The sequence below is a fragment of the Rhipicephalus microplus genome, chromosome 6, assembly GCF_043290135.1.
Source record: "Rhipicephalus microplus isolate Deutch F79 chromosome 6, USDA_Rmic, whole genome shotgun sequence".
Lineage (NCBI taxonomy): Eukaryota > Metazoa > Arthropoda > Arachnida > Ixodida > Ixodidae > Rhipicephalus > Rhipicephalus microplus.
In genome coordinates, this window is record NC_134705.1 from 32,696,212 (window position 1) to 32,722,157 (window position 25,946).

At 45.1% G+C, this 25,946-nt stretch overlaps 1 protein-coding gene across 1 annotated transcript in view; it reads left to right on the forward strand.

The window, feature by feature from the left end:
* The window catches only part of LOC119167686 (chymotrypsinogen B), a 495,108-nt gene extending 473,382 nt beyond the window's left edge, over nt 1–21,726 (forward strand). The window contains exon 10 of the mRNA XM_037419206.2: nt 21,510–21,726. Within this exon, the coding sequence (XP_037275103.2) occupies nt 21,510–21,707 (198 nt within the window). The 3' untranslated portion in view covers nt 21,708–21,726. The remainder of the gene's footprint in view (nt 1–21,509) is intronic.
* The last annotated feature ends 4,220 nt before the right edge of the window (nt 21,727–25,946 follow it).

Consider the following 25,946-nt stretch of genomic DNA (forward strand, 5'->3'; position numbering starts at 1 on the left):
TCTCTCGTGGCATCCTAGGGCCAGTGTTGAGCTTAGCGATATTTTGCGGCAGTATTCGCCCACAGCTTACCCGTTGTCTGTGCTCAACTGGATAATTAGGATACGTTCGATACGAGAAATTTTGAAGTTCTATTCTTATATATACGTGTACGTCCTAGGCCGAGAATCATACGTGAGGGTCTAATTGTCCGAACATTCGCGGGGGTGTTTCTTGTAGATTTCTCAGCCGTTATGACTGTTCATACGATATAGTGTTTGACCGTTGATAGGTACGCCATGGGATCAAATCGCCGCCATGGCAGCTGAACTGTCGATGTAGAAGAAAGTGTTTGAGGCCCATGTACTTTTAATTAGGAGCAAGTTAAAAAACCCCGCGTGGTAGAAATATCCGGCGCCCTCCCCTATACGTCGTGTGCAATGATGATATTGTTGTTTTGGGACGCTAAACTCAAATAATCGTTAGGAGAAGTTTGACCATGAACATTTTTTTATATTATAGCACTGGCGTACAGGAATATAGGATACACTCTATTAGCAACCAGATAAAGCGAGCATTGTGCACTTGAATGCTCGTCGGCTAAGCTTTCGAAACTGACTACACGGATTAGTGCACTCGTAAAAAGGAGGAATCGCACGTATTGCATTGTGCTACCAACGACGCGCGTAAAATTTGGGCCATGAAATGTCACCGACTTAATAGCTTGCAGTCTCTTGTTAGTTTCTACTATGAAAACGGCTAACCTTTTTCAATAGCACAGGACCAATTCTATCCAGAAAGCCAAATTTCAGGAGTATTACTGACTCTCATTCGATGATCACTTCGCTCATCAGCTTTTCAACGATATCAATATCTTGACACTTTATAATACATACCATTAACTTCACGAGCACAATTCTAAGTACCTCTGTTTCGTATATGTTTGGTCCATTGGTCAGTCACTTTCACTAATATTTCCCGCGTCTGCTCTCATGCCATTCTTCCCGTGCTAATATTTTAGTGCAAGAGGTTTTACGCAAATACTAACTCTAGTGCATAAACAAAACGTCCCATTAGATATATGGCGCTACATCCATTGCATCCTTTTCAAGGGCGGATTGTGTGACGCTAAAGCCGCTCGGTTTTTCACACAACGAAGCGAGAAATCTAAGGAAGTCATATGGTGCGAGTATCCCTCTATATATGTGCAAGCATTCACACATACGCTTGTTGTGATCATGCGTAAGGATTGCGTCTGCTTTGGGCACTTAGCATAACTTTACCCTATGAAAGTAGTAAAAAGGTCCGCATGATGTGCTGCTGAGATAGTTGGTTCATTACCTGAGAAAACTAGGTATGATGTAAAAAAGACCAAGACGAAGTCAGGACCCGCTTTTTTCTTAGAGTACTTCAATAATTGCTAGGCCACAAACAATGTTTAACGAAAATGGCCGTAGGTTCTTTAGCAACAAACACGTTTTCACCACGTTTCCACCAGCTCGGGTTATGACTTCGTCACCGTCCTTTTCCTCCCGAACGTATCTTGCTCAAGTGAAAATATCGTTTGTATTGTTTCGTGCGTTATGCGCGTGTTCGAAGCATTGACGAGACTGACATGCTGACAGGCGAATAGACCCCCGGGTCGTTTATTGCACTTGCTTATATATTCACACCAACGACAAAAAAGAAAGGACACGGCTCATGTCGAGTAGACATGCTGACGTAAGTTGTGCTATCACATCACGATACATCCCTCTTCATTTGAAGCAGCGTATATTAGAACAACGGCTAGTGTCATGCACGTATTAACAGCACTTATACAGTTCAAAGCAACTGTATGAAATCGCAGTCGTATTGTAGGCGTCGCGGTGGCCTGAACTGTCGGCTGGATCTTCGCACTGATGTAGTGGGGTCTGACGTCACGACTGGTGGTGCACTAAACAGGTCAGGCAGGTCCGCGTACCAAGTGTAGTTTGCTGAATTTTGTATTTCACTTGCTCTGAGCCCCAGTAGTACCCGTCTTCCTTTCTTGGAGACGTAGAAGATAAAATGCTGGCGTCTGTCACCGATTACTACTTCTTGGCTGATGACACCTAAGTCTCCGATGATGGTATCATCGTATGAACGCAGAGTGACGGTGCTGTGCTTCATAGGTGGGATTGGCCGAAGCTTCCTGTAGACGGAATACGTGACGAGATTTGCTTGGGAATCCGGGTCGACTTCCTTGCTGCCCAGGCTCGCTGTCACCATCCTATCTCGTTCATTCTGTGTGCTGCTGATGCACGCATATAGAATCTCGAAGTCGTCGCCATCGCCGTCATCCTGTAGCTCATCAACATGCGCCGCTTTTGGCAGCATACAACAAAGTGATTCCTTTTCCTGCAGATCCTGCACGTTTTGCCTTGAGCTGGACAGTCGCGATGCCTGCGTTCTTTACTGCAGCGAGAGCACTTGAAGGTTTTGGCATGTTTTGTTGTAGCCCGGGCTACATTGTCCTGTCCCACTTGTTTTCTGCTATCTGCCCATGCTCCGCATTGCTGAGCAGCTGCCTTTGCTGCTTTCCACATTTTTTTCGGCTTTGGCCACTGTGAGCTCATTGTCTCGCAAAAGTTTAGCTCGCAGGCCGTCACTGCTGATGCCGATAACAACTTGGTCACGTATCATAGAATCTTTCATTTGTCCGAATTGCAGGATGGGGCCTGCATCCTAACATCTCGAGGGAACTGTGCAAAACCTTTCCCCGCAGTCTGCATTCCCTTGCGAAACAGATACCGCTCGTATACTTCGTCTGTTTGAGCAGACCAGTACGCGTCAAACGTAGTAACGATGGCCTCGTAGTCTTTCTTACTTTCACCTTCGTTGAATGAGAAGTTGATAAAAACTTCCAGAACTTTGTCACCCGCTAAGCTCAAGAGTATTGCTGTTTTTGCTTCCTTGCTCAAAAGCTCGCCACCCGGCTTCGTTACCATGAAGTGTAGCTCTAGCTTTGCTTAAATCGTTGTTCATTCTTGCCCATATCACCTGTCATGACCAGTGGTCTGGGAGGCTGGAGCGCATCTATGTTTCTTTTCAGGTTTGTTTGAGGTTCTGCTCCTTCTTGAAGGTGTTGCACCGGGGGGCCACTTCAGACACCATGTATCGTTCCATGCGTTATGCGAGTGTGCGAAGCATTGACGAGACTGACATGCTGACAGGCAAAAGACCCCCGGGTCCTTATTGCGCTTCCTTACGTAGCCACACCAATGACAAAAGAGAAACGGAAGAGTAAGGACACGGCTTATGTCAAGTAGGCTTGATGACGTAAGTTGCGTTGTCACATCACGATACATTGTTCAACGGTGGCTTCCCAAGTGCTTGTATAAACAGTCGCATTTCAGAGTTTTACTATTGGACGGGAAACGCAATTAAAATGCGGTCCCAATGCTGTATACGCAAAACATTCACTGAAAATTGTACGAACGCTTTTCTAACGGCATGCCCGTAAACGACTTTTTCTGGGGGGGGGGGGGGGGGGAGAGGGGGCAGAGAGGCTGAGCCGTGCTGCCAAGAAGCGTGAGTTAGCAATTTTTTTCGTAAAAATAGCGTAGGGACAAAGTACAAGAAAGACAACAGGACTTGGCCATGCTGTCCTTTTTGTCCCGTGTGTCCGCCTTGTTTTTTACGATAAGGCCATGGCAACAAACTCTAGATTTTATCCTTTTGAACTAGCATTGTTTCGCGATCATTGAACTTTACGCACCCTACATCACTGCCCTCTCGTTCAGCTCCATTTTTGCGAAACTTAATACACAGGTATTAGTTTGAAGAACCGTAAGATTTGAGCTGACCATTGGTGAATACTTTGGCATTCATAACAATGGTTCGATGCGCACAGTCCACTCAGAAACATCCTCTTACCCTACAGAGCTTCAATCAATTGGTGCACTGATTCACAAAAAAGAAACACAGTAAATCAACGAGGTGTATAATGACGAGTGAAACAAAGCCCGGACAGATGGATGGATGCACGGATGCTGTGCCTCACACACCGTCATTCACTCCGTGGATATGTTGTGACACCGTTTTTATTGACATGAAATGCGATGCTCTTGGCACGGACGGGCGAACTGGTGGACGCATGAACGGATGGATAGACAGACGCACGGACGGGCATATGAATGGGCCCACGAAAGCACGGATGGACGTATGGACGATTTGCCTCACTCATCATTATTCACACCGTGCATTTGCTGTGACACTGTTTTTATTGAAATGCAATCCAATGCAACAGGCTACTACGACAGCTACGAGGACACGGGACATAGGACACACGGCGGGAGGAGCTTCGCCCCTAAAATATTGTTGCACACTATCGCACAGCTCAATCCGCATTTTCAAGGGAACATCGGGTTCGCCGTATACTGTACAGACCTTGACAAATAATTAGGTTATAATTTAGGTCATAAAGACCCCCGTCTTTAACACAAAGAAAGCGGATCCCGTGTAGACCTAAAAATAATTAGGTCTACACGGTCTACAAAATAAAAATAATAAGAAAAACACCCCGCTCCAGAAATCTATAAATACATATTCAATTGTTTCCACTTTATTGCTTTAAGTAATGAGGTGTGCCCCATAGTTCGAATAATGTGCTCTCCTCCAATCATGTTTTAACTGGTACGGCGCCAGTGTGTAGTGCGAAAAAAGAAGTATTGAACCCTGTCGCTAAAAGTGACGATTAGATTCACGACGCTAAATTTGCGTGGGCTTTCTAGCAATCGGCGGCAAAACCAGCTTTACCACCTGATTATAGTACAAGATTTAGACATCGTCGCTGTCATCATCATCATCATCATCATCATCATCATCATCAGCCCGACTACGTCCACTGCAGGACAAAGGCCTTTCCCATGTTCCGCCAGTTAACGCGCTCTTGTGCTCGCTGCTGCCAATTTATACCCACAAACTCTTTAATCTCATCTGCCCACCTAACCTTCTGTCTCCCACTAACCCACTTGGCTTCACTGGGAATCCAGTCAATTACCCTTAATGACCAGCGGTTATCCTGTGTATGCGCTACATGCCCAGCCCATGTTGATTTCCTCTTTTTGATTTCAGTTATGATATCCTTAACCCCCGTTTGTTCCCTAATCTACTCTGCTTTCTTCTTGTCTATTGAGGTTACACCTACCATTTTTCTTTCCATTGTTCGCTGTGTCGTCCTCAATTTAAGCTGAACCCTCTTTGTAAGTCTCTAGTTTTCTTCTCCGCAGCTAAGTAGCGGCAAGATACAGCTGTTTGTTGTATACCTCTATCTTGAGGGATAGTGGCAATCTGCCTGTCATAATTTGAGAGTGCTTGCCAAATGTGCTCCACCCCATTCTTATTCTTCTAGTTACTTCAATCTCGTGGTTCGGCTCCGCGGTTATTACCTGCCCTAAGTAGACATAGTCATTTACAACTTGAAGTGCAATATGACCTATCTCGAAGCGCTGCTCTTTTCTGAGGTTGTTGTACATTACTTTCGCTTTCTGCCGATTAATTTTAAGACCCACCTTTCTGCTCTCCTTGTCTAACTCCGTAATCATGAGTTGCAGTTCGTCTCCTGAGTTACTCAGCAATGCGATGTCATCAGCGAAGCGCGGGTTACTAAGGTACTCTCCATTAACTCTTATCCCTAACTGTTCCCATTCTAGGCTTCTGAAAACCTCCTGTAAGCACGTGGTAAATAGCATTGGGGAGATTGTGTCCCCCTGCCTTACACCCTTCTTGATTGGTATTCTGTTGCTTTCTTTATGAAGCACTATGGTAGCAGCTGATCCTCTGTAGATTTCTTCCAGGATGTTTATATATACTTCATCGACGCCCTGATTCCGCAGTGTCACCCTGACTGCTGATATTTCTACCGATATTGGTAAAAATATCGTCGCTGTACAGGGCATTAAAGTGAAGAGTGAAGAGCACGCAGAGCGAATGGCGTGGCCTTTTCACGTGGGCGGTGCGTCTGCAGGGTGCCTCTTGCTGAATCGGCAGAGCCTTGGTACGAAAGTGGAGTCTGCACCTACCTGCCAAGCGGGTCATTGTTTTGAATGCGATCTCTCCTTACTAAGAAAAAACTACAAAACTACGGTTGTCAGGTTGTCATCACTTGTACAACCATTCACGGCGCACCCTATATATATATACGTATATATATATATATATATATATATATATATATATATATATATATATATATATATATATATAATTATATATATATATATATATATATATATATATATATATATATATATATATATATATATATATATAAATATATATATATATATATATATTTGTTTATTGATGATTTATTTGTTTGTTTATGTATATATAATAAAAATTTGCAGCGTGCGCGTCAACTAAAAGCGGACTTCAGTTTGATCTCAGGCAGCGTCCGCTAGCAAGTGTTGGGGTTTTAATAACTGACTGCCCGCGCTAAACAACCATTTACTGGCCACCCAAAAGATATGGGCTGTGCATCTTGACCTCCAAGTTAGTGCCAGTGCGATATTTCTTCTGTGCCTTATTGAACGATAAATATTCTCAGCATGCCGGTTAACTGAAAGCAGACTGCGGGTCTTCACTCGGAGCCTTCTCTCTTTGCCCATTAGCAGCGATAGGCATGTTCTAATAGGAAACAACAATTCATCACTGTGGGCTTAACGCCTCTTCAGGTTTCTCTCCTTCCAAACGCCGCGATGCGCGCCCGCGTCAACGGCGCCGCCAGTGTAAGCGTTATCGGCCGCTGCTTCGCCTCTACACATGTTGCCCTTTAGCGGAAGATGGTGTATTTTTTAACGTTAAGAACGTTTGTTGCTAAAACAAGAGCTGTAATCCAAAACAGCTCATTTATTATCAGGCTCGAGTGAGTCAAAGCATTAGCCCACTGGTGACACATGACGCGAGGAGCTTCCAGGCTTTTACGAAGTTCCTTTAGGCGGTGTTGCCCTGAGTCTCAGCAGCCGTGAAAACCTCGACCGGCCGAACTGTGTTGTGAAACACGTTCACTGCATGTTCGCCGGACGTCGAGGTGCTGAATTGAACTACTCGACCTGGTCAGTAAGAATAATTAACTATTTAAATATGACCAGCACCCTAAGTTTATTTGTTTAAACGTTGAAGAACGACGTAATCATTTAAACAAACCGGGGCTACAGCGTAGTTCCCCCGGATCATTGCTTCTTTTTTTACAAGAAACAAATATTTTTAATATCGGCCACTCATGCATTCAAACGCGCATTCAACATGGACTGCAGTTTTTTGCCGGACACCTCCCTTCAGTGGGGTTGGAATCGTTATTTTTAATGAAGCTGCTCTTACGATTTTTATGACACCATGTTTTTTTACGATACGCTAGAGCCGGTATTTTCGACTGCTTCGTATGCAGGTTAGGCATTTTGTGTACTTATGCGAGAGCCCAAGCAGCCGATTCTAATAATTTTTTCCGAGACCTGGACGCGTATTTTCTTGGCAGTCCGCATGTTATACTCACCGGAGGTTTTAATTGTGTATTAGAAATGCAAGCTGGTGTGCAGGACTCGGAAGGCGTTGACCTGACTGAAACGCACGCTAGGTGCTTTGCCTTGTCCAGCAATTCTGTTTAATGTGTGCATAGAGACAAGTAGAATGATCACAATATGACTGGACTTGGCGGTGTGGCTCATCGTCAAAAAGGTTTCATTGCTTCTAGGTGCCCAGTGCTCCAGCTTCTTACGTGTCATGATGCTATTACGTGTTACCGTAACCATCTATCCCTGTTCATGTGTCCGGCCATCCCTCAGTTGCACTCAAATCTTGTTGTTCCATTTCTTGGTCAGTAAGACCATGGTATCTTGATATTCGCCCTCAGCATGACGCACGTTCGCGCTCCGCTTCATCTTGTGTCACGTGCGCCTTCCTTTTCCAATATAGTCCAGAATCGTGGGACGCGCTCAAGATACAATGGTGTTTACACAGCTCAGTTGAAGGACGTGCTTTGAGACGACGCATGTCAGAAGACAATTCGGCGCAACGCTACGCATTTCTCTTCGAGTCGATAGATTAACTCCGTTAATGCATGCATAGAAGCGAAATCTATGGAGGCGTTTCCAGCGCTTTATCGTGTTCATCATTGTTATCAGCGCCTGCTTGGCATTGCAGACGTGATACATATGCTCACCCAAACTTCTGCGCTTTGTAAGAAGCACACTTCTCAGACGGTCCAGTTCATTCGTGACCCAAGCCACCAGCGCCCTTTTCGTGGTGTCAACACATGCGCATGATCGGTCACTCTTGTTAACCCCTTACACAGACGTGATTCGTACGATTTCTTCAACGTATAATGGTACCATTGGGACATTCACAGTAATTAGCGGTCTGCCTTAGGCTCCACAAGAAATAGCGGCACAAATTTGCACAATACCAATTGCTGAGGAGGTGAAAGAGGTATTGTCTTTGCTGGCCCGCTGAGCTGGCCCGTTGAGTTTTGTATAACCATCCGGGGTGACGTTCGTCCAACTTTCACCTCTGTTATTTGTGATTGCTTTGAGAACTTTCATTTCCCGAATAGCTATCACGATGGTCGTGTTGTGTTAATGCCTGAGCCTGACACATAACCAGATCACCCAGAATAATGGAGATTAACTACGCTTCTCCGCATCAATTACAAAACCCTTGCAGAAGTTGTCACTTGATTCTTGAAAAGCCTGATGCCTCTTATTAGGGCATCAAATATTCCTGAAAATCAATTTATCACTTCTGCTTTGTTACTCGTGACATCACTGCGTACACGATAGTGAGATCAGCATGCGTGCTTTTAGTTATCCTTGATCTAGAAAAGGCATTCGATCGCTTTGAACACAGCTGCATATCTCACGCAATGGCGGCGTTTCGCCTTCCCCAAAACTTCGTTGGACTTCTCAAAAACGCATGCAGAAGTATACACAGGTCACTTTTTCTTGGTGGCTATAAAACTGCTCTATTTCCTGTTACCCGCGGAGTGCACCTAGGGTGCCCTCTAACTCTTACGCTTTGTGTGCTTAGTCTGGAACTGTTCCTGCGTGCACTACCTAATGATCCACACGTTCGAAGCGTCCCCTTTTTTTGAAATGGTACGCTGAAGGCGACGGCTTTAAGTGAAGACATCACAGTGTATTTGACGAACAAGCATAGCCTGTTCCGTAGCCCATGTTTTTTTGCTGACTATGGGAACATTTCAGGTGCTGCGTTAAAATTTCAAAATGTCAATATTTGCTCAATGAATTTGTTCCCCAGCCCACCAGCTTACGTTTTATCTTTCGTCTTCAAATAAAGCGACTTTATGCGCAATTTGGGGCATCAATACATTTACTATAGGATATGCAATACTTAAAGAAATAAAACGACGCGTCCAGAAATCGCTCGTTTACAATTTACCTCTGTTCAAAAAACAGCACTTGCACGGACTCTACTTTGTGACCGTATCTGACTCGTTTTTTTTTCTATGTCGTGCAGCCCCCATCGCGACTAACTAGGTTAATTTTATTTCTTCCTGGCCCGTTTTTGTTGTCGATTAGAACTGAGCTGCTTTGTCATGATGCGCTGGCTCAACCACGCAACATCGGCGGATTGTAGTTTCCATCCCTGTCTGTTCCCTGCCGGCTGCTTGCTTCACGATTCCTGCTCTGCTTGCTACGCGGGTGATCAATAGCCTGCGGGTGATATTGCCTGCTGCTTCTTTGACGCTAGGTTACGTTATTTTTTAGCGGAAGCACGACCTGATGCCGCGCCGCAAGTAACACACCTGCATTTTACTGCATGGCGGCACCCACGCACAGCAGGTTTTCCCGATGTAGACATAGTAGAAAAGCATTTTGCATACATACCAATGGCCCTGTAGTTCTCTCTGGTTCAACCGGATTATCTAGCACGTTCTAGCCGTGTCTCATAGAGTGCTATTCGCAGCGACATCGGGCTATTGGCCACGTGTTCGAGCAGAGTCACCGCCTGGCGGCAACTAGCCGAAACGGTCAAGTGTGGATTGTTCCTCGTGTCGTCTGCTAACCACGTCACGTATTAATGTGCGCGTATGTCATGCACGTTCTCCTAGTGCGGTTTGTTCGGTCATGTCAGCGCAAGTTTAACTGTTTCTACATATGCCTGAAACGACGTACGAAAGCATTTGGTCTTGCTCGGCTGCTAATGCATTGTAATAGGATCGGCGAGTGCAACTTTCTAGGGTGTTGTTTATTGTCATCGTATGCTTAATTCACCAGCATGATTTCAGAGTGGGTGCCGCTTTCTGTTTCAAGCACATCGCAAAATGCTCTTGGCATCCCCCAAACATGAACATTAATAAATACTGTGTGTATGTAACGTTTTATAGTGATTCGGTTGTAAAAAAAAAACAGGCTCTAGGCCATGCACTTGCGCGCTGTTGGTAGGTGTACAACTAAGGCACTCTTACTCGGCTGCTGACCCGCAGGTCGCGGGTTCAAATCCCTGCTGCAGCGGCTGCATTTCCGATGGAGGCGGAAATGTTGTAGGTCCATGCACTCAGATTTGGGTGCACGTTAAAGAACCCCAGGTGGTCGAAATTTTCGGAGCCCTCCACTATAGCGTCTCTCATAATCATATGGTGGTTTTGGGACGTTGAACCCCACAAATCAATCAAATCAATCAACCAATCAACTAAGGCACTCTAGCTTATCGGTCATGCGAGGAGCCTTAGTTTTGTTTATCTGGCCATGGTACCACTACATATAAATATTACCATCACATAAACTGTGAGACTTTGGTACTGAGCCACTTGTCGGCAATTAAAATGTGTTGACTACGGAATACTGTTAATATCGTGAGCACAGTCACTGACTCTTTGTGATTTGGACGTGTCACTATCATTTGTAGAATGCCATCATCTTTAGATACCGTCATCAGTATGTGCCAGCTCGAGCTCATCTCGAATAAAGCTTTTCCTCATAAGCGGTGGACGGTGCTTCTCGATCCCAGAGTCCCCTCGCACTTACCACTGGAGCTCTGCTCGGGTCGTCATCTACTACCACCTGCCCTAACAGTGCAAGACAATCCTGCTTCATCCAGCACCACCGGCCCAGTGCAGCATCCGCCGTCGACTCTGGCAATCCACAGCCACCAATGTGATCCACCAGTGTTCACGAGTCTCAAAGGCGATGATGTTGAAGAATGGCTATACACCTACGACCTCGTCAGCGAGTTGAACAGGTGGAATACTCTACACAAATTACATACGGTCCTTTTCTACAGGACCGATGTTGACAAATCCTGGTTTTGGAACCACCTCCAAGATCTTCCTGACTGGGACAGGTTCGCACGGCAGCTTCGTCAGATTTTTAGTGAACCCCGTGTTCGCGCTGAGGCAGCGACGAAGAAGTCTTTGTAACGCATTCAACTGGCAGGTAAATCACACACCTCGTACATTGAGAATGTTTTTTGTCTTGTACAAGCGTGTAAACTCATCTATGCCTCAAAGCTACCAAATACGCCATATTATCAAAGGCATAAATACCATCGCATTCAACGCCCTTGTGTCGCAAAATCCTACAATGACTCAAGCTGCCATCACCATTTGCCAGAGACTAGACGTACTTCAGTGTCTTCGTCTCTCCTACGATGCCTCGAACATTCGTCTTCCTGAGGGCCTCGACATCCGTGCCCTGGTCCGCGACATCGTTCGTGAGGAGCTTCATGGGCGCTGCTCTTCCTGCGCCCCACCGTCTACTTTAGCCTCAGCTCCAACCAACTTGCGGGACATCATCAGGCAAGAGATTGCGTCTGCGTTACATCTACCTTGTTCCGTCGAATCTAGACTTCGTCAGGTACGCTGAAGTTGCGGCGCTCTCAGCACCCACCGCTATCCCAGCGGCTACATCAGGTGGCCACGTACCTGTGGCGTCAGTGTCACCACCGATGCGTCCACAGCCTATTACAACCTGCCACTTTCTCCTCGCCCGATATATTATTATTGCAGCTATAGGGGTCACATATTTCGTTTTTGCCGAAGGCACCAACAGGACGAGCGACGTGGTTACGCTCCAGAGGAACGCAGACGCTTCAGTCCACTCATTAACTACCAGCGCACGCCTTACCGGTCTTCCTTTCAGCGTTCGCCTTCTCCCCCTTCCAGTATGGGCATGCCTGTGAACTCCCGTGAGTCTCGCCGCCACTCACTATCACGAATTTGCCGTTCCGCGTCGCCTCTGCGACCTGCGCCCAATGTTCTGAATGTCCACTCTAAAACTCCCCAACGCAGTTTAAGGAGGGGAAACTGCATCCACCGGACAGCCAGCAATTCCTCCAGACAGACCATCGAACTTTTTAATAGTGTTAGTAGAAGGTATACCCGTCGAAGCTCCAGTGGGTACTGGCGCTGCTATTTCAATGATTCGTTCTGACCTTTGCTCCCGTCTCCGCAAAGGGACCACACCTTACTCGAACCCGTCTCTCCGTGCTGCGATGAACGCGATTACCCGCCCCCTCGCCCAGTGTACAGTTCGTGTTTTCATAGATGATATTCATCATCATATTCCATTGCTGTTTTCCGTGAGTGCATCGACGAACTCATTTTGGGGTGGGATTTTCTGTCGTCTGCATGGGCTTCTATATCCTGTCGTCTGCGCCTCATCCACATTCATCTCACTGACTCTTCTTTATCGGAACACGAAGGGCGCGTTCGCCTCGTCACCATTTCAGATTATGTTCTTTGGCCATACCGAGAAGAAGTAATTAGTGTTATGTGTATCAACAATGTGAATGGCGATGTTCTTCTATTACCTTATGGCCACATGGTACATCGGAGCATTCTGATCATTCCAGGCCTTGTCTGTTGTTCTGGATGGTCCACTTTTATTACTGCTTTTAATCAGACAACAGAGCCATTATTGTTGCCCTGTGGATCAACAGTCACTTGCGCTATTGACCCGAATTCTGTCGCAGTTGTTGCCGTTTTGAGTCCAGAAGATCCACCAGAGCCAAGCTCGCCGCCACTCAACTCTCCCACTCCTTTATTGGGGATGATAAGCCTTGATCTGACAGCAGACCAGAATCAAGAATTGCTGAATTTATTAAACCGGCATCTCTCTTTTTTCGATGTTCATTCTGCTGTCTTTGATATGACAACTTCCACGACTCAACGAATTCAAGCTGACGGCACCCAAACTCTTCACCGGCGCCCATACCGTGTGTCCCTTGCACAACACAAGATAATTTAGGGAAAACCTCGCTGACATGCTTCGACGGAATATCATACTTCTTTCCTCAAGTCTATGGTCCTCTCCAGTTGTTTTTGCGCGAAAAAAAGACGGTACAGTGCGTTTTTGCGTTGATTAGCGGACACTGAACAAAGTAACGCGCAAAGATGTTTACCCTCTCCCATTGATCGACGACGCCCTAGATTCGTTGCATGGCGCAGAGTATTTTTCCACTCTTGATCTGTGATCGGGCTACTAGCAAATACCAGTGTTTGAATATGACAAAGATAACACCGCTTTTTTCCACCCCAGATGGGCTGTATGAATTTAAGGTAATGCCTTTCGGACTTTGCCACATGCCCACTAACTTCGAACGGATGATCGATAGCGTACTGCGTGGCCTGAAGTGGACAACCTTCTTATGCTACCTCGATGACATCTTAGTGTTTTTGTCTACCTTTTTGCAACATTTACAACGTCTCGAAGAAGTTCTAGGTTGCCTTGCAAAAGCTCGTTTACAGCTGAATACGAAAAAATGCACCTTCGCAAGCACGATGATCAAGCTTCTAGGGCACTTAGCCGGCAAAGACAGTATTCAACCGATTTCTCAAAAGCTTGCCGCCGTCCTCATGTTTTCCTATCAGTTGCGTAAAAAAGACCTGCGCAGTTTTCTCGGCTTGGCATCCTACTTTCGGCGCTTCATACGCGACTTCGCAAAGCTTTCATCTCCACTCCATCAACTGTTCGCAAGTAACATGGGATTCGTCTGATCCGAAGGCTGCGAAAGGCTTTCCTGGCGTTGAAGCACGCCCTGACATCCGACCCGGTACTCTGTCACTTCGATCCAGGCCCACCCATCATCCTTCACACGGATGCTTGTGGTCTTGGTCTCGTTGCCGTTCTACTACGGGGTGACAACACAGCACACGAACGTATCATCGCTTACGCCAGTCATGTTCTCACTGCTGCCGAAAAAATTACACAATAACCGAACAATAGTATCTCGCTGTTGTATGGGCGGTACGAAAAATTCGCCCATTCCTCCACAGCCACCACTTCACAGTCGTCACCAACCACACTGAATTGGGCTGGCTTTTGTCGCTAAAGAACTTACCGGGTCGCCTTGGTCGTGGGGTGCTTCGTTTACAAGAGCACAACTTTGATGTCGTCTACAGGTCTGGTAAGACGCACCAAGATGCTGATGCTCTCTCTCGCTGCCCTCTACACAACCGTGATTGCCCACCGTCACCGATTTCCAGCACGGCATTACCCATCGCGAGTATCAGTTGGCTAAGACCAGCCACCCATCTACCCTTGTGTCGCATCAACGCCTTGGCCCTTACTGCCGCTCCATGATATAGCACTCTTGGAAGGTGCATCCGCTCTTCCGAACGCGCGACTTTGTCGACAACTTCAACAATACAAACATCACAATGGTGTTTCGCTATATTTGCCACGTTGAAGGAAAGAAATGGGTCCCCGTTATATCACGTTGTCTACAACGTCAGGTTCTTGAGACATTTTACGATGAACCAGCTGCTTGGCATCTCGGCTATCACAAAACGTACGACGAAAAACGCAGTTGGTTCACCTGGCCTGGCCTCTCATCCGCCATTGCCAAATATGTTTCTTTGTGTGATTTATGTCAACGGCAGAAACGACCTAACACTGCTCTTTTTCGCTTTCTACCTCTTCCTTGTCCCGCTTTGCCATTTGAACTCATCGGGATAAACTTGTACGATCCCTTCGCGCGACCTACAATGAAAATTGTTGGATTGTGACGGGTATTGACCACCTCACTCGCTATGCGTAAACAGCCTCGCTGCACACTGAAACATCCGCTGAAGTAGCCAGTTTTTTCTGCGCATTATATTTTTATCATGGAGTTCCACATGTTCTGCTCAGCGACCATGGCAAGGCCTTTCTTTCCTCTGTTGTTCTGAGGTGCAACGTACCACCAACACTATCCACAAGACCACTTCTACTTATCATCCACAAACAAATGACTTGACAGAACGCTTTCATCGTGCCTTCTCGGACATGATTGCCGTGTACGTCATTCCTGACCACACGAACTTGGACGCCATTTCCCCATTCATAACGTTCACCCACAATACGTCTACGGAATGCACCACCGGCTTTTCTTCCTATTTTCTGGTCCACGGCCACTCTCCAAGTGTAACTCTGAACGTCTCTTTCCTTTCCGTTCCTGCTACCTCAGCAGGCTCTTTATCCACACGTTTTTTGGTTCGCCTCGAGCACTGCCGTCATCTGGCCCGAATTAACACCGGCATCTTCCAGGAAGCTCGCAAGTCTCGCTACGACTGAACTCAGTGTGCTGTCACCTTTCCTTCAAAAAAAGAAGTTCTCTGAACTCCCGTGCGTGTGCCCGGTTTATGAAAAAAAATTCCTCAGTCGTTTTATAGAACCTCATATGATCATTGAACAAACGTTCCTTGTTCATTACCGAATTTCGCCACTTAAGGCTGCCTCCGACCACCACTGCCGTAGGTCGACTGAAGCTGTATACCCTACTCAATTCTTAATTTTGTCTATCGCGCAGCCAGGAGGCCGCTTCCAGGGTGACGGGGAATCAGTGTGAGCACAGCCACTGACTCATCTTTATCAATTGGACGTGCCATCATCATTTGTATAATTTCCTCATCTGTATATTCCATCGTCAGCGGGGGCTATCTCGAACTCGTCTCGAAAAAGGTCTTCCTCATATTATCTACGCTCCTCTTTGCTGAATTTATGCTCCAAGCCTATTCAGCGTTACTATTAAGAGCAAGTAAAGCGCATGGTGCCGTTAAAGGGATGCTCTACCTGGCTGGCTGACGGCGTGCTTTCGCAATAAATCACGCTTTTTCTGTGTTTTAGATGCCAAGCACCTCTTTAACAGGCCTGTGTAACGACGCCCGTCCCTGTCTCCATGCCAACTTGCCGCTCCGTGTTCCCCTCACCGCAGTCATTGGAACGATGGCGAGTACGTCAAGTTGATTGATTGATTGATATGTGGGGTTTAGCGTCCCAAAACCACTATATGATTATGAGAGACGCCGTAGTGGAGGGCTCCGGAAATTTAGACCACCTGGGGTTCTTTAACGTGCACCCAAATCTGAGCACACGGGCCTACAACATTTCCGCCTCCATTGGAAATGCAGCCGCCGCAGCCGGGATTCGAACCCGCGCCCTGCGGGTCAGCAGCCGAGTACCTTAGCCACTAGACCACCGCGGCGGGGCGTACGTCAAGTCGCAGCTGCGCGTTGGCATCACATCTTTCTAACCAGCAGCAGCTGCTGGCTCCTCCTAACACACTTGGTGGTGTTGCTCCTCCAGCTGCTAGCAACACACTTCTCTCTCACTTTATTATCTCTTGTTTGTGTTCTGCCTGGCGCTCACACTCTCTACTACCCGCAATGCTCGACCACACGTCGAGTGCAAACACTCTTTCGGCTCGTTTATCTGCGTATAAACTTACACGAAGCCAAACTGGCCTCCCGTGTCTTTACATATGAAACAAACGTTTACTCGAGTGAATGCTACCCCAAGTTTCGCTTCAAACTGTTCCCATAACACCCACGTTGACGCCGGGTCAACAGCGTGCATACCGTTGCTCCTTCGCATTTCAACATGGTTCCCTCCGGGGAGTAGGTCCAGGTCAGAGTAGGATCTCTGACCTGGACAAGCACTTTCAAGAAGCGAATCAAACAAAAGGAGTAAAGGTCATTAGTCAAGCTTAGGATATGGGGCAGATGACGGAAGATGAGGATGCTCGAGTCACTGTGAAATCCATTTTTCGGGTCCTCCGTGATAATACCGTGTACGATGTATGCCTCGAGGTAAGTCTAATTCTGCTGACATGAAGTCACGCACTCTACAGATGTGCTGTGTTGACGTTTATGGAAACCATGTAATTGCTGTTCTAATGTGGTATCTAGCAGTAGCCGCCGTGTACTGTCATGTCCAAACGTTTGCGGCGTGCTAAAAAATAAATAAAAACTACTGTTATACGATCATGGCATTAAAATGTCCGAGATGTTTTGAAGTCATGTCCTCCGTGCCGTGCATGACCCGCTGACGTCGCTACGAAGCAGCAAGCAAAGTTTAACCGCAGCGAGTCAAGTTGAAGTGCTCGCCTTTTTTGACTCTCGTGTCATGCTTGCTCTATCTTTCGCAAACGCGGCTGTGTTCGCCGGCTGTGACTTAATGGGAAACTAATAGAGCTTTACATGTGGAGAGCTTTACACTTGGTGTTTTCTGCATTGTTGTGACAGCCCACAACACCATACTTCGGACCTCACCGGCGCTTCCGTGGGGCTGCTTCTTCCATCGTGGAAAGGCAACTTCGCGAGCGAGCGCCTCATTTTAGCGTGTCAAGCTGACGGCACGGTGCCGAAGTTCCCCGCACCGACTGCAGAACGCGTTGCGCGCTTGTCGCACGCACTCCCGTTTGAGCGAAACACACTCACTCGCCTGCGACCTCTCCCATGTCTCTCCTCAAGTGTTTGGGAGATCACTGCCAGGGCCAGGTGTGGCGTTGTCATCGCTCCGCAAACTCGAGCTTCGGTTCACTATATGCACACGTTCTTGCACCAGTAGAATTATGAATACCTTAAAAGCGTTCAGCTGAAAGCTTTCAGGGATATATTACGTGACTTACCGTGCTACAACAAAGGTCTGGTTATTTTATGAGACACGAATTTTTTTTCAGACAAAAAATTACCGCTGCCTTCCGCCCGTTAATAACACTGCCACACAAATGCTGAAGGCTGCAAAAAAAGATAAAATTTCCACTGAAATTGTGCAGCAATAAACGCAAGGCTTGTCGTCCGAATTATTTCGAACTTTTGGGCTTTTTAAGGCGCTCTAAATCTCAGCACACGGTTGTTCACGGCAACTTCAATTTAGGTACAATGTAAGTGCCGGAATGTCGCAGTTAATGTGATAGTAATATTTCCATGTAGTGATACCGAGTTCAGATAAACTTGACCAACGCTCCTCGCACAATCGATAAACTATGGTGCCGTGGTTGTACACCAACCAACTGCTTGCAAGGGCGTGGCTTACAGCCTCGGTTTCGTTTACAGCCGAGTCGCTAAAACGCTGCGTTCACGCACCATTTGATAGTCCTCGTGTTCGGAAGGATGCGAAGAGGCAGAAAGCACCCCATTCCAAATAAGTTTGGTGAATTCAAGTTATTGATTGATTGATTGGTTGATTGATTGATTGATTGATTGATTGATTGATATGTAGAGTTTAACGTCCCGAAACCGCCATACGATTATGAGAGACGCCGTAGAGGAGGGTTCCAGAAATTTCGGCCACCTGGGGTTCTTTAACGTGCAACCAAATATGAGCACACGGGCCTGCAGCATTTCCGCCTCTATAGGAAATGCAGCCACCGCAGCCGTGATTCAATCCCGCGACCTGCGGGTCAGCCGCCGAGTACCTTAGCCACTAGACCACCGTGGCGGGGTGAATTCAAGGTACGACGACAATAAACAGCTCTCTAAAAAGTTGCACTCGCTGATCTCATTACAATGCATTAACAGCCTAGCAAGACTAAATGCCTTCGTACGTCGTTTCAGGCATACGTACAAACAGTTATACTCGCGCTACTAAAACCGCACGAACCACCCTTTGAGAACGTCCATTGACGTACGCGCAAATATAAGCACGACGTGTCTAGCGGACGGCGCATGAAGCAATGCACACTTTCGCCGTTCTACCATTTGTCGCCAGGCGGTAGCTCCGCTGAATCTCGCGGTCAGTAACGGCATCTTTACTACCTGGTGATCTCTTCGGTTTTGTTTTGCGACTGATATGGCAAGTACTCCCAACCTGAGGCAGGCTGTAGAGGTGGGGTATGGTCCCGTCTTTTACCTGCCCTTATTTTCCACTAACAAATCAAACTAGCTTGTGCTACAGCGATGTATTATTGCAATTTTATTTAAGAGAACTGTGAACGGAGGTTTCCGTACCTAGAAGTCAACCGTTTCATCACTTCTGGTCATTGCTCTCGCAGTCATTTTGTGCGCCTTTTAATTGCAACGGGGACTTTCTGTTTGTGGCGTAGCAGATGTGAGACCACTGCACCGGGTTACCATCGCCGTGCTCTGTGTCCAATTCTACAACGATGGTACTCAGAACTTTTATCCTTCCAGCCGATAGAAGTCTTCTTCGGGGAAGAGGAATTTCTACGGCAGTAGTCATGCCGTTGCTTGTCCGTTGTCGATGGTCGGGTGTGGCTGGTTTTTCACCTGGCCTGGTTCTTGTAGCCAAGTCACCAGATAGTGGTTGCCACTTGTACACAATATAATGTATTTAATTTCCTGTTTGTGCATTTCCCGGTATTCGGGGGTTTTCGCATAAGAGCTATGAAACCATCACTATGCAATTCGGTAATAGCCTGCGCCATAACATGCGTGCTCATGAAGTTATATACACATAGCACATACCCCGTCGTGTACTTCAGTATAGTGTGATAGGTGTGTGTTTTTGTGTCTTAGTTCATACTATAGTACGTCTCACGGAGCTCTAAGGAATGGGTCATTTCCGTGTTAACGTTTCATGTACATTGCACATGGTACTTTGTGCGTGTTCATTAGTGTCCTTATTGTATGGTCACTATTTCCTATTATTCGCTGCGTACCACGATGAAATAAATTTATTCTAGACACAGATAAACGACATAGAAAAGAGGGATACAGAGAGAAAAATATAGAAAGGGAGTGAGAGCCTTGAAAAGCTCTATCATTACCACGCTGCTGATCGTCTCTGCAATCACAGAAACCGACAGACAACGTGGCAACTCTTACATGTAGGCAGCAGGGCCATCCCTTGTATCCTGTTTTCTTACTTTGAGCCGGGCAGGGTCCGCTCGCTGCCCTTCAAATAGCGTCGAGATGGGTGGCCTTTTCATGGAAGTGCGACCTCGCGTGTGCAGCGGCTTCCGGTGCGATCCGTGCACATGTTTTCTACCATGAAATTCAGATTACCTCCCTTCCCTATTAATTTCGTGTATGCACCTCACTTTTTGCACAATAGTCTGTCTTTGTTTACTGATATAAAGTACAGTAAAACGTCTTTAATTTCAACTCCGTTCATTCAAACTTTTAATCAATTCGAACTGACGCCCTGCTGGCCCCGGCACCTCCCTGTACATTTATGTGCGGGTGAACTACCGATAGCTCTTACGCGTAGGTATCCACAACGAATGATTGGAACGCATTGTGTTGTCGTGACTCTCATGTCCCTGTATGTTAGCGCTCAATATGTCGCAGACTACCGTTTACCAACACGCCCAAAAATGGCATTGCTAAGATTGTAATTAAGGGGCCCTAGTATCAGAAGTTGGAGCCCAGGGATCAAAAAGCTGCAAAACTAAACAAAACGAAGCTTGCTATACATCTTAAACAACTAAACAGCAAAATTTCACAACAGATTGAAATTTGGAGGCTTCCCTGGAGCTGGAAATGATGCTCATGGAGTCCCAGCACAAGAAACGCAAGCAAATGGAAATCAATAGTTACTCTTCATTACAACTGCGTTTTACGCCACTCTCTGAATGAACGCGTTTTCAAGCATAACAAGCGTAATAAATTTAGGCGATTACCCTCGCTACTCACATTATTGCATGTCGGAGCTTGCCTGTGGCGTATCAGTGCCTGAATAATTAAGGGTGTTCGCTGTTGGAGCTTCATGAACTTAATTTAGGGAATCACCCGCACAAACGTCTACATTAGCGCCTCATGACAATAACGAGTCTAGAGTTAAGTTTTTTTTTTAGCATCTCCCGCGCAGTTTTCTTTCGCGCGAGGTACGTTGGGCCCACGACTAATTCAAACTCGGTTTAAATTAAACAAACTTATGGTCTCCTTCATACTCTAAATAGGAAGGTTTTCCTGTATGAGGTAAAAATACTACATATGCAATAAGTTAATGCATAGTACGTCGTGTAATCTGGAGGGGGGGGCGGACCGCCGTTCCCCTATGGTCACCCGTTAGGTGCCAAATCTGTCACAAATTAAAGACTTCGTGGAGGGCAGGGTTCCTGCGATGAACCTCCCTTCCCCCTGACAGGGAAGCTTGCCCACGCCTATTGGTTAATGCGCTCGCGGCAGATCTGGAAGACAATCATGAAACCCTGGGGATGTTGATGAGCATTACCTTTTTATTCCGTCCAATACAAAAGTTTTTCGTCCATTGCAGCACTATGGCTGCAGTACTCTTAAAATCATTCACCAAGCAACCGTTCTCCTCTTGCAGGGAAACTAGCCTACCACAAACTAAGTAACAAACGTGTACGTTGTTGCAACTTACAGGATGACTCCGCCGGACCGGTGTTCACTCGAGGTACAAATGGCAGAACTCTACAAGTCGGCATCCTGTCCTATTCTGCAGATTGCGCCTCAAGATCGGCAACAAAAGTTTTTACACGTCTTGACGTCTACGTACCGTGGATCCAGCAGAATATAGCAATGCACGAAAAATATGAGCCACTTCTTCTGGCGGTCCTGTAATAATATTTACGAAATAAAACGAAAAAAGAACCTGACCTGCAACACCTGCAAATGTCTTTAACCAGATGTGGCGGCGGGGTTCAAAATGAAGTATCGTACAACACTGTATAACAACGCTTTAGGCTATATTGTTTATTCATCTTTTAGGTGATTGGCTTAAGCACGTATCGACAGCATATCGCAGCCCCAGCAACCACACGCCAATCTTAAAAACGTGGTGATTCGGGCTATTTCACATGACATGGCGATCATTATTGCGCTCGTTTTCGTCTTGTCCCTGTGCCGGCGTTCTGAGCTCGCGCTATAACAAACGTCATACCAATACTAGAACTCATCCCCTTCTACGTGGTGAGAATTCTTAAAGAAGATAGCAACCACCTACTTCGTGGCATAAGATTCTGAGGGAAATATAAAGATCACGGTGACGAATCAAACATTCGTTTTTTGTTTTCGGTAGCGTTCTTACTCTTCATTATGCTTCCATGTTGTATGTATCACGAGCATTCAATGTTACTGTTTTATAGCTCTCTGCAACTTGGGCATAGGTCAGTTATTTCTTAATAATAATATCTATGATTTTACGGGCCACAACAACAACATGTGTATGAGGCACGCCATGGTAGAGGTCTCTGGAAACTTCGACCACTTCAAGATCTGTACGGACCCCTAAACTTGCTTCATAATAATGGAATTTTAAATATTGGACAACTTACAAACATTGCTGTCTCTCTGGCAGCTCGGGAAGTGGCAAAAAGTGATTACTGCAAGAAAAATGTTATACATGGTGTTTTTGTTTTAAATCAAGGGTCTTTCACTACGTATAAAAATGCTGCGACTGTCAGGCACCTGTCGGATTTGCAAACGAAAACTACGCCAAGGCGGATAGTCAATTAGCCGAATTTAAAACTACATTCGAAGGAGAGATTGACAAAAAGTCGTGAACAAAACTCAGAACCACAATGCTGATATGAGGAAGTTGTATGAAGAGAGTACTTATGGCATGCTTATGTTTCATGAAAATACCGAAAAGCAGGCATCGTTCAAGATAGTCGTTAAGATTCAACACACGGTGGAATGTCGCCAACTGTCAAAAAGGCAGGTTGCAGCAAAAAGAAAAAACTTGTCATGAACAGCGGCAATACAATTCAGATTTTGTTTTTCCAGTTTATTCTATTGCATTAAAGCTACATAAGTAGTTTGACGAGACCTAACGACCAGACTACACAAACTATACAGAGTAGTAACGACAAACAGTTCCGTGCAATGCCGAGCAAACCAGCAAGTGAAGCATTCTATATAAGGTATCATAAGTACATATACATCGGGCTAAATATCTTTCCAGCACGACAACTGCTCGAGGAAAAAAAAGGAAAATAAATCATTACACCTGCGTAAAAAGGTGCAAAAATTTTACATACAATAAAATACCGCATGGCATAAGCAATAAACAGAAATGATAATAATAAACAATAAAAACACCGTATTACTGTAGCAATACTAGCTTAGAGCACCAACTAAACACCAGACATATAACGCATAACGTCACAAGAAATTCATTTAATCATAATAACTACGTTAAGAATAACATAATTGACACACAATTCAATTGCACCGAATATCACAGTATGTGATGTTATATGTGAACGAACTAAAAACGCGTCTTCTTTAGTAAGCATGTGAATATTTTCGTATTTATTTAAACTAAATGGCAGAGTATATACCAACGATTGGTGTTTTTAATGTGTCCTGAAATATGGAACTGACCATGTTTCAGGGTTCCTGGTGTTAACAATAATTGTACGACATTCTAAAGAGGCCAACTGTTTTATGTAATTCTTGAGAGGTTCAGAAGAATATCGCGGAGTGTGTAATAAACGGAAGGTTTAAAAGCTGTCGATGATAATAACATTGTATTTAGTAAACGCTTCTCCAGTGCAATAATATTAGTCTTTGATGCCAATATTGCGAGTACTCTTCTTCTGTAGCATCAGAACTCTACGTATGTTTGTCATAGTATTTGTGCTCCATACTGAAGCGCAATAATGCAATTGGGTATGAAATAAAGCATTGTAGACGTATAATTTGGCTTTTGTAGAGAGGAAACTACGGCATCGTGATGAGATACCTTTCGCCGAGGAGAGATTTTCACATAGGTAATTCATATGCCTGTCCCAAGTGAGCTGGGAAGAAAAGTGAACCCCAAGCATTTTGTGGCTGTCAAAAATTTTGATTTTTGGCCTTCAAAACCAATTGTACAACCCAATGGAAATAATTTATTTTGGGAGCGCAAAATATTTACCTTAGTTTTCTTCGCGTTGATCCTGGGTGTATTTAGCCACGACCAGATAGGTGAATTTCTTAGCAATTCATTATATTCAGTTGTCAAGATACGCACGTCGTTCCCAGATATTATGCCAGTACTGTCATTAACGTATATAATAAATTCTACCTCAGTGGTATCGATATTTACAATGTTAATAATGTTGATAATAAATAAAGCCATCTTTAAATCTCAACCCTAAGGAACGCCAAACTTGTTTATAAGAAAAGACAACATGTGACTGTTGACGTAGACACAGTGGCATCTGCCATTTAGGCCATAAGCCGCTACCACACACTCGATGGCATTCTAGTTTGTGTAATAAAACGTTATGACTTAGGCTGTAGAATGCCTTAATAAAATCCATGAATAACGCCAGAGTTAATGCTTTCCTTTCTGTGTTCCCTATTATCGTTTCATTGATTGACGGAAGGGCTGATTTTGTTGACCTGCGTTTCCTATATCCGCGTTGCGCGTAAGTTATGACATAATGTTTATCCAAAAACTTGACCATACGAGAGTGTATAATTTTTCTAGCTCCTTAGACAACACAGGTAACATCGATATTGGTCGGTATTTAGTTGGGATCATTAAGGCTACTTGATTTCCATATTGCCGAAACTCTAGCATATTTCATCTCTTATGCAAATACACCCGATTGAAATGGTAAATATGTGAGCAAGCGCAGGGGAAATACAAGCTATGCAACGCATAAAGGGACCAAGCTGTAGCTAGTCGATGTCTAACACTTTAGTATTTTTTCAAAATTGAAATGTAGCACGAACGTCGTACTCGTCGATAGGTGGTAAATAAATGGTACCCGCAATAGGACTGAAGTTTGCTTTTTCCGCGTTGCAGCGCAGGTGGAGTACACATAAGTAATGGTAGAGTTAATGAAATGTTGGTTAAAATCATTATCAAAGACCTCACCTTTTAGTTTAGTACCGTCATCAAGTATACTGTTTGTAAAGCTTTGTTTGGTACGATGACCAAGAACACCGTTTATTATTTTTCATGTCTTATCAGGGCATTACCGTAAGGTAGAAGGAAAAAGTTGCTCGTAGTAAGTTCGTCTGGCCCACCGTAGGTCTATATTTATTTGTTTCAAAAAGATTTCATTATTTAATTTCTTGCGATAATAGTTAAGTGTTCTTTCGTTACCCAAGCTTTTCTCGGTGTTTTCGGGGGTTTTACTTGTTTCATCGGCGAATAGATTATGTATAATTTTAAACTTTTTACGACAAACTCATTGTACGCCTCATTGGCGCACGTTAATGCCAACACAGTAGACCAGTCTTGGGCCATTATTTCAGTTGTAATGGCAGGCAGTCTACTTTCTGTTATTCTCCGAAAATTGAATGTTTTTACTTCACAATTTTAAAGTCCTCTTTGGTTTTCATACAGCACAATAACAGAGAGGTTAGCACTAACGTCTGAAACACCAGGGCCGGTAGTGTAAGTCTTTAGCTCTGCATTTATTATTAAAAGGTCAAGGCATGACAATGTGTGGTACGTAACGCGAGTTGGAGTAATGGTTACATTGTTTAACCACTCCAAGGCAGAAAAAAACCTCTAGAAGCGGTGCTGTCACCAAGCATACTAAAGTTGAAGCCACCACCACACGTAATGTGAAAGTTAATTTTGCAAATAAAATCTACAAAACTTACATAAAATTGTAGAAAAAGTCTAATATTTCCACTCGGTGAACAATAGCGAATATGTCATTTCTATCCCAGACGGTGAGTATTTAGTAATCTTCTGTAGACACACAGTATTCATGAACAAAAGGGCATTTTTTCTCTGCGGTCACACAAAGCGCAACAGCCCCTCCACGGTTATCTAATCGATTGCAAACGAAACTGTCATATCCAGGCAGTTTTAACTTGCTGCTGCTATTCGTATACCAGGTTTCAGAAAGC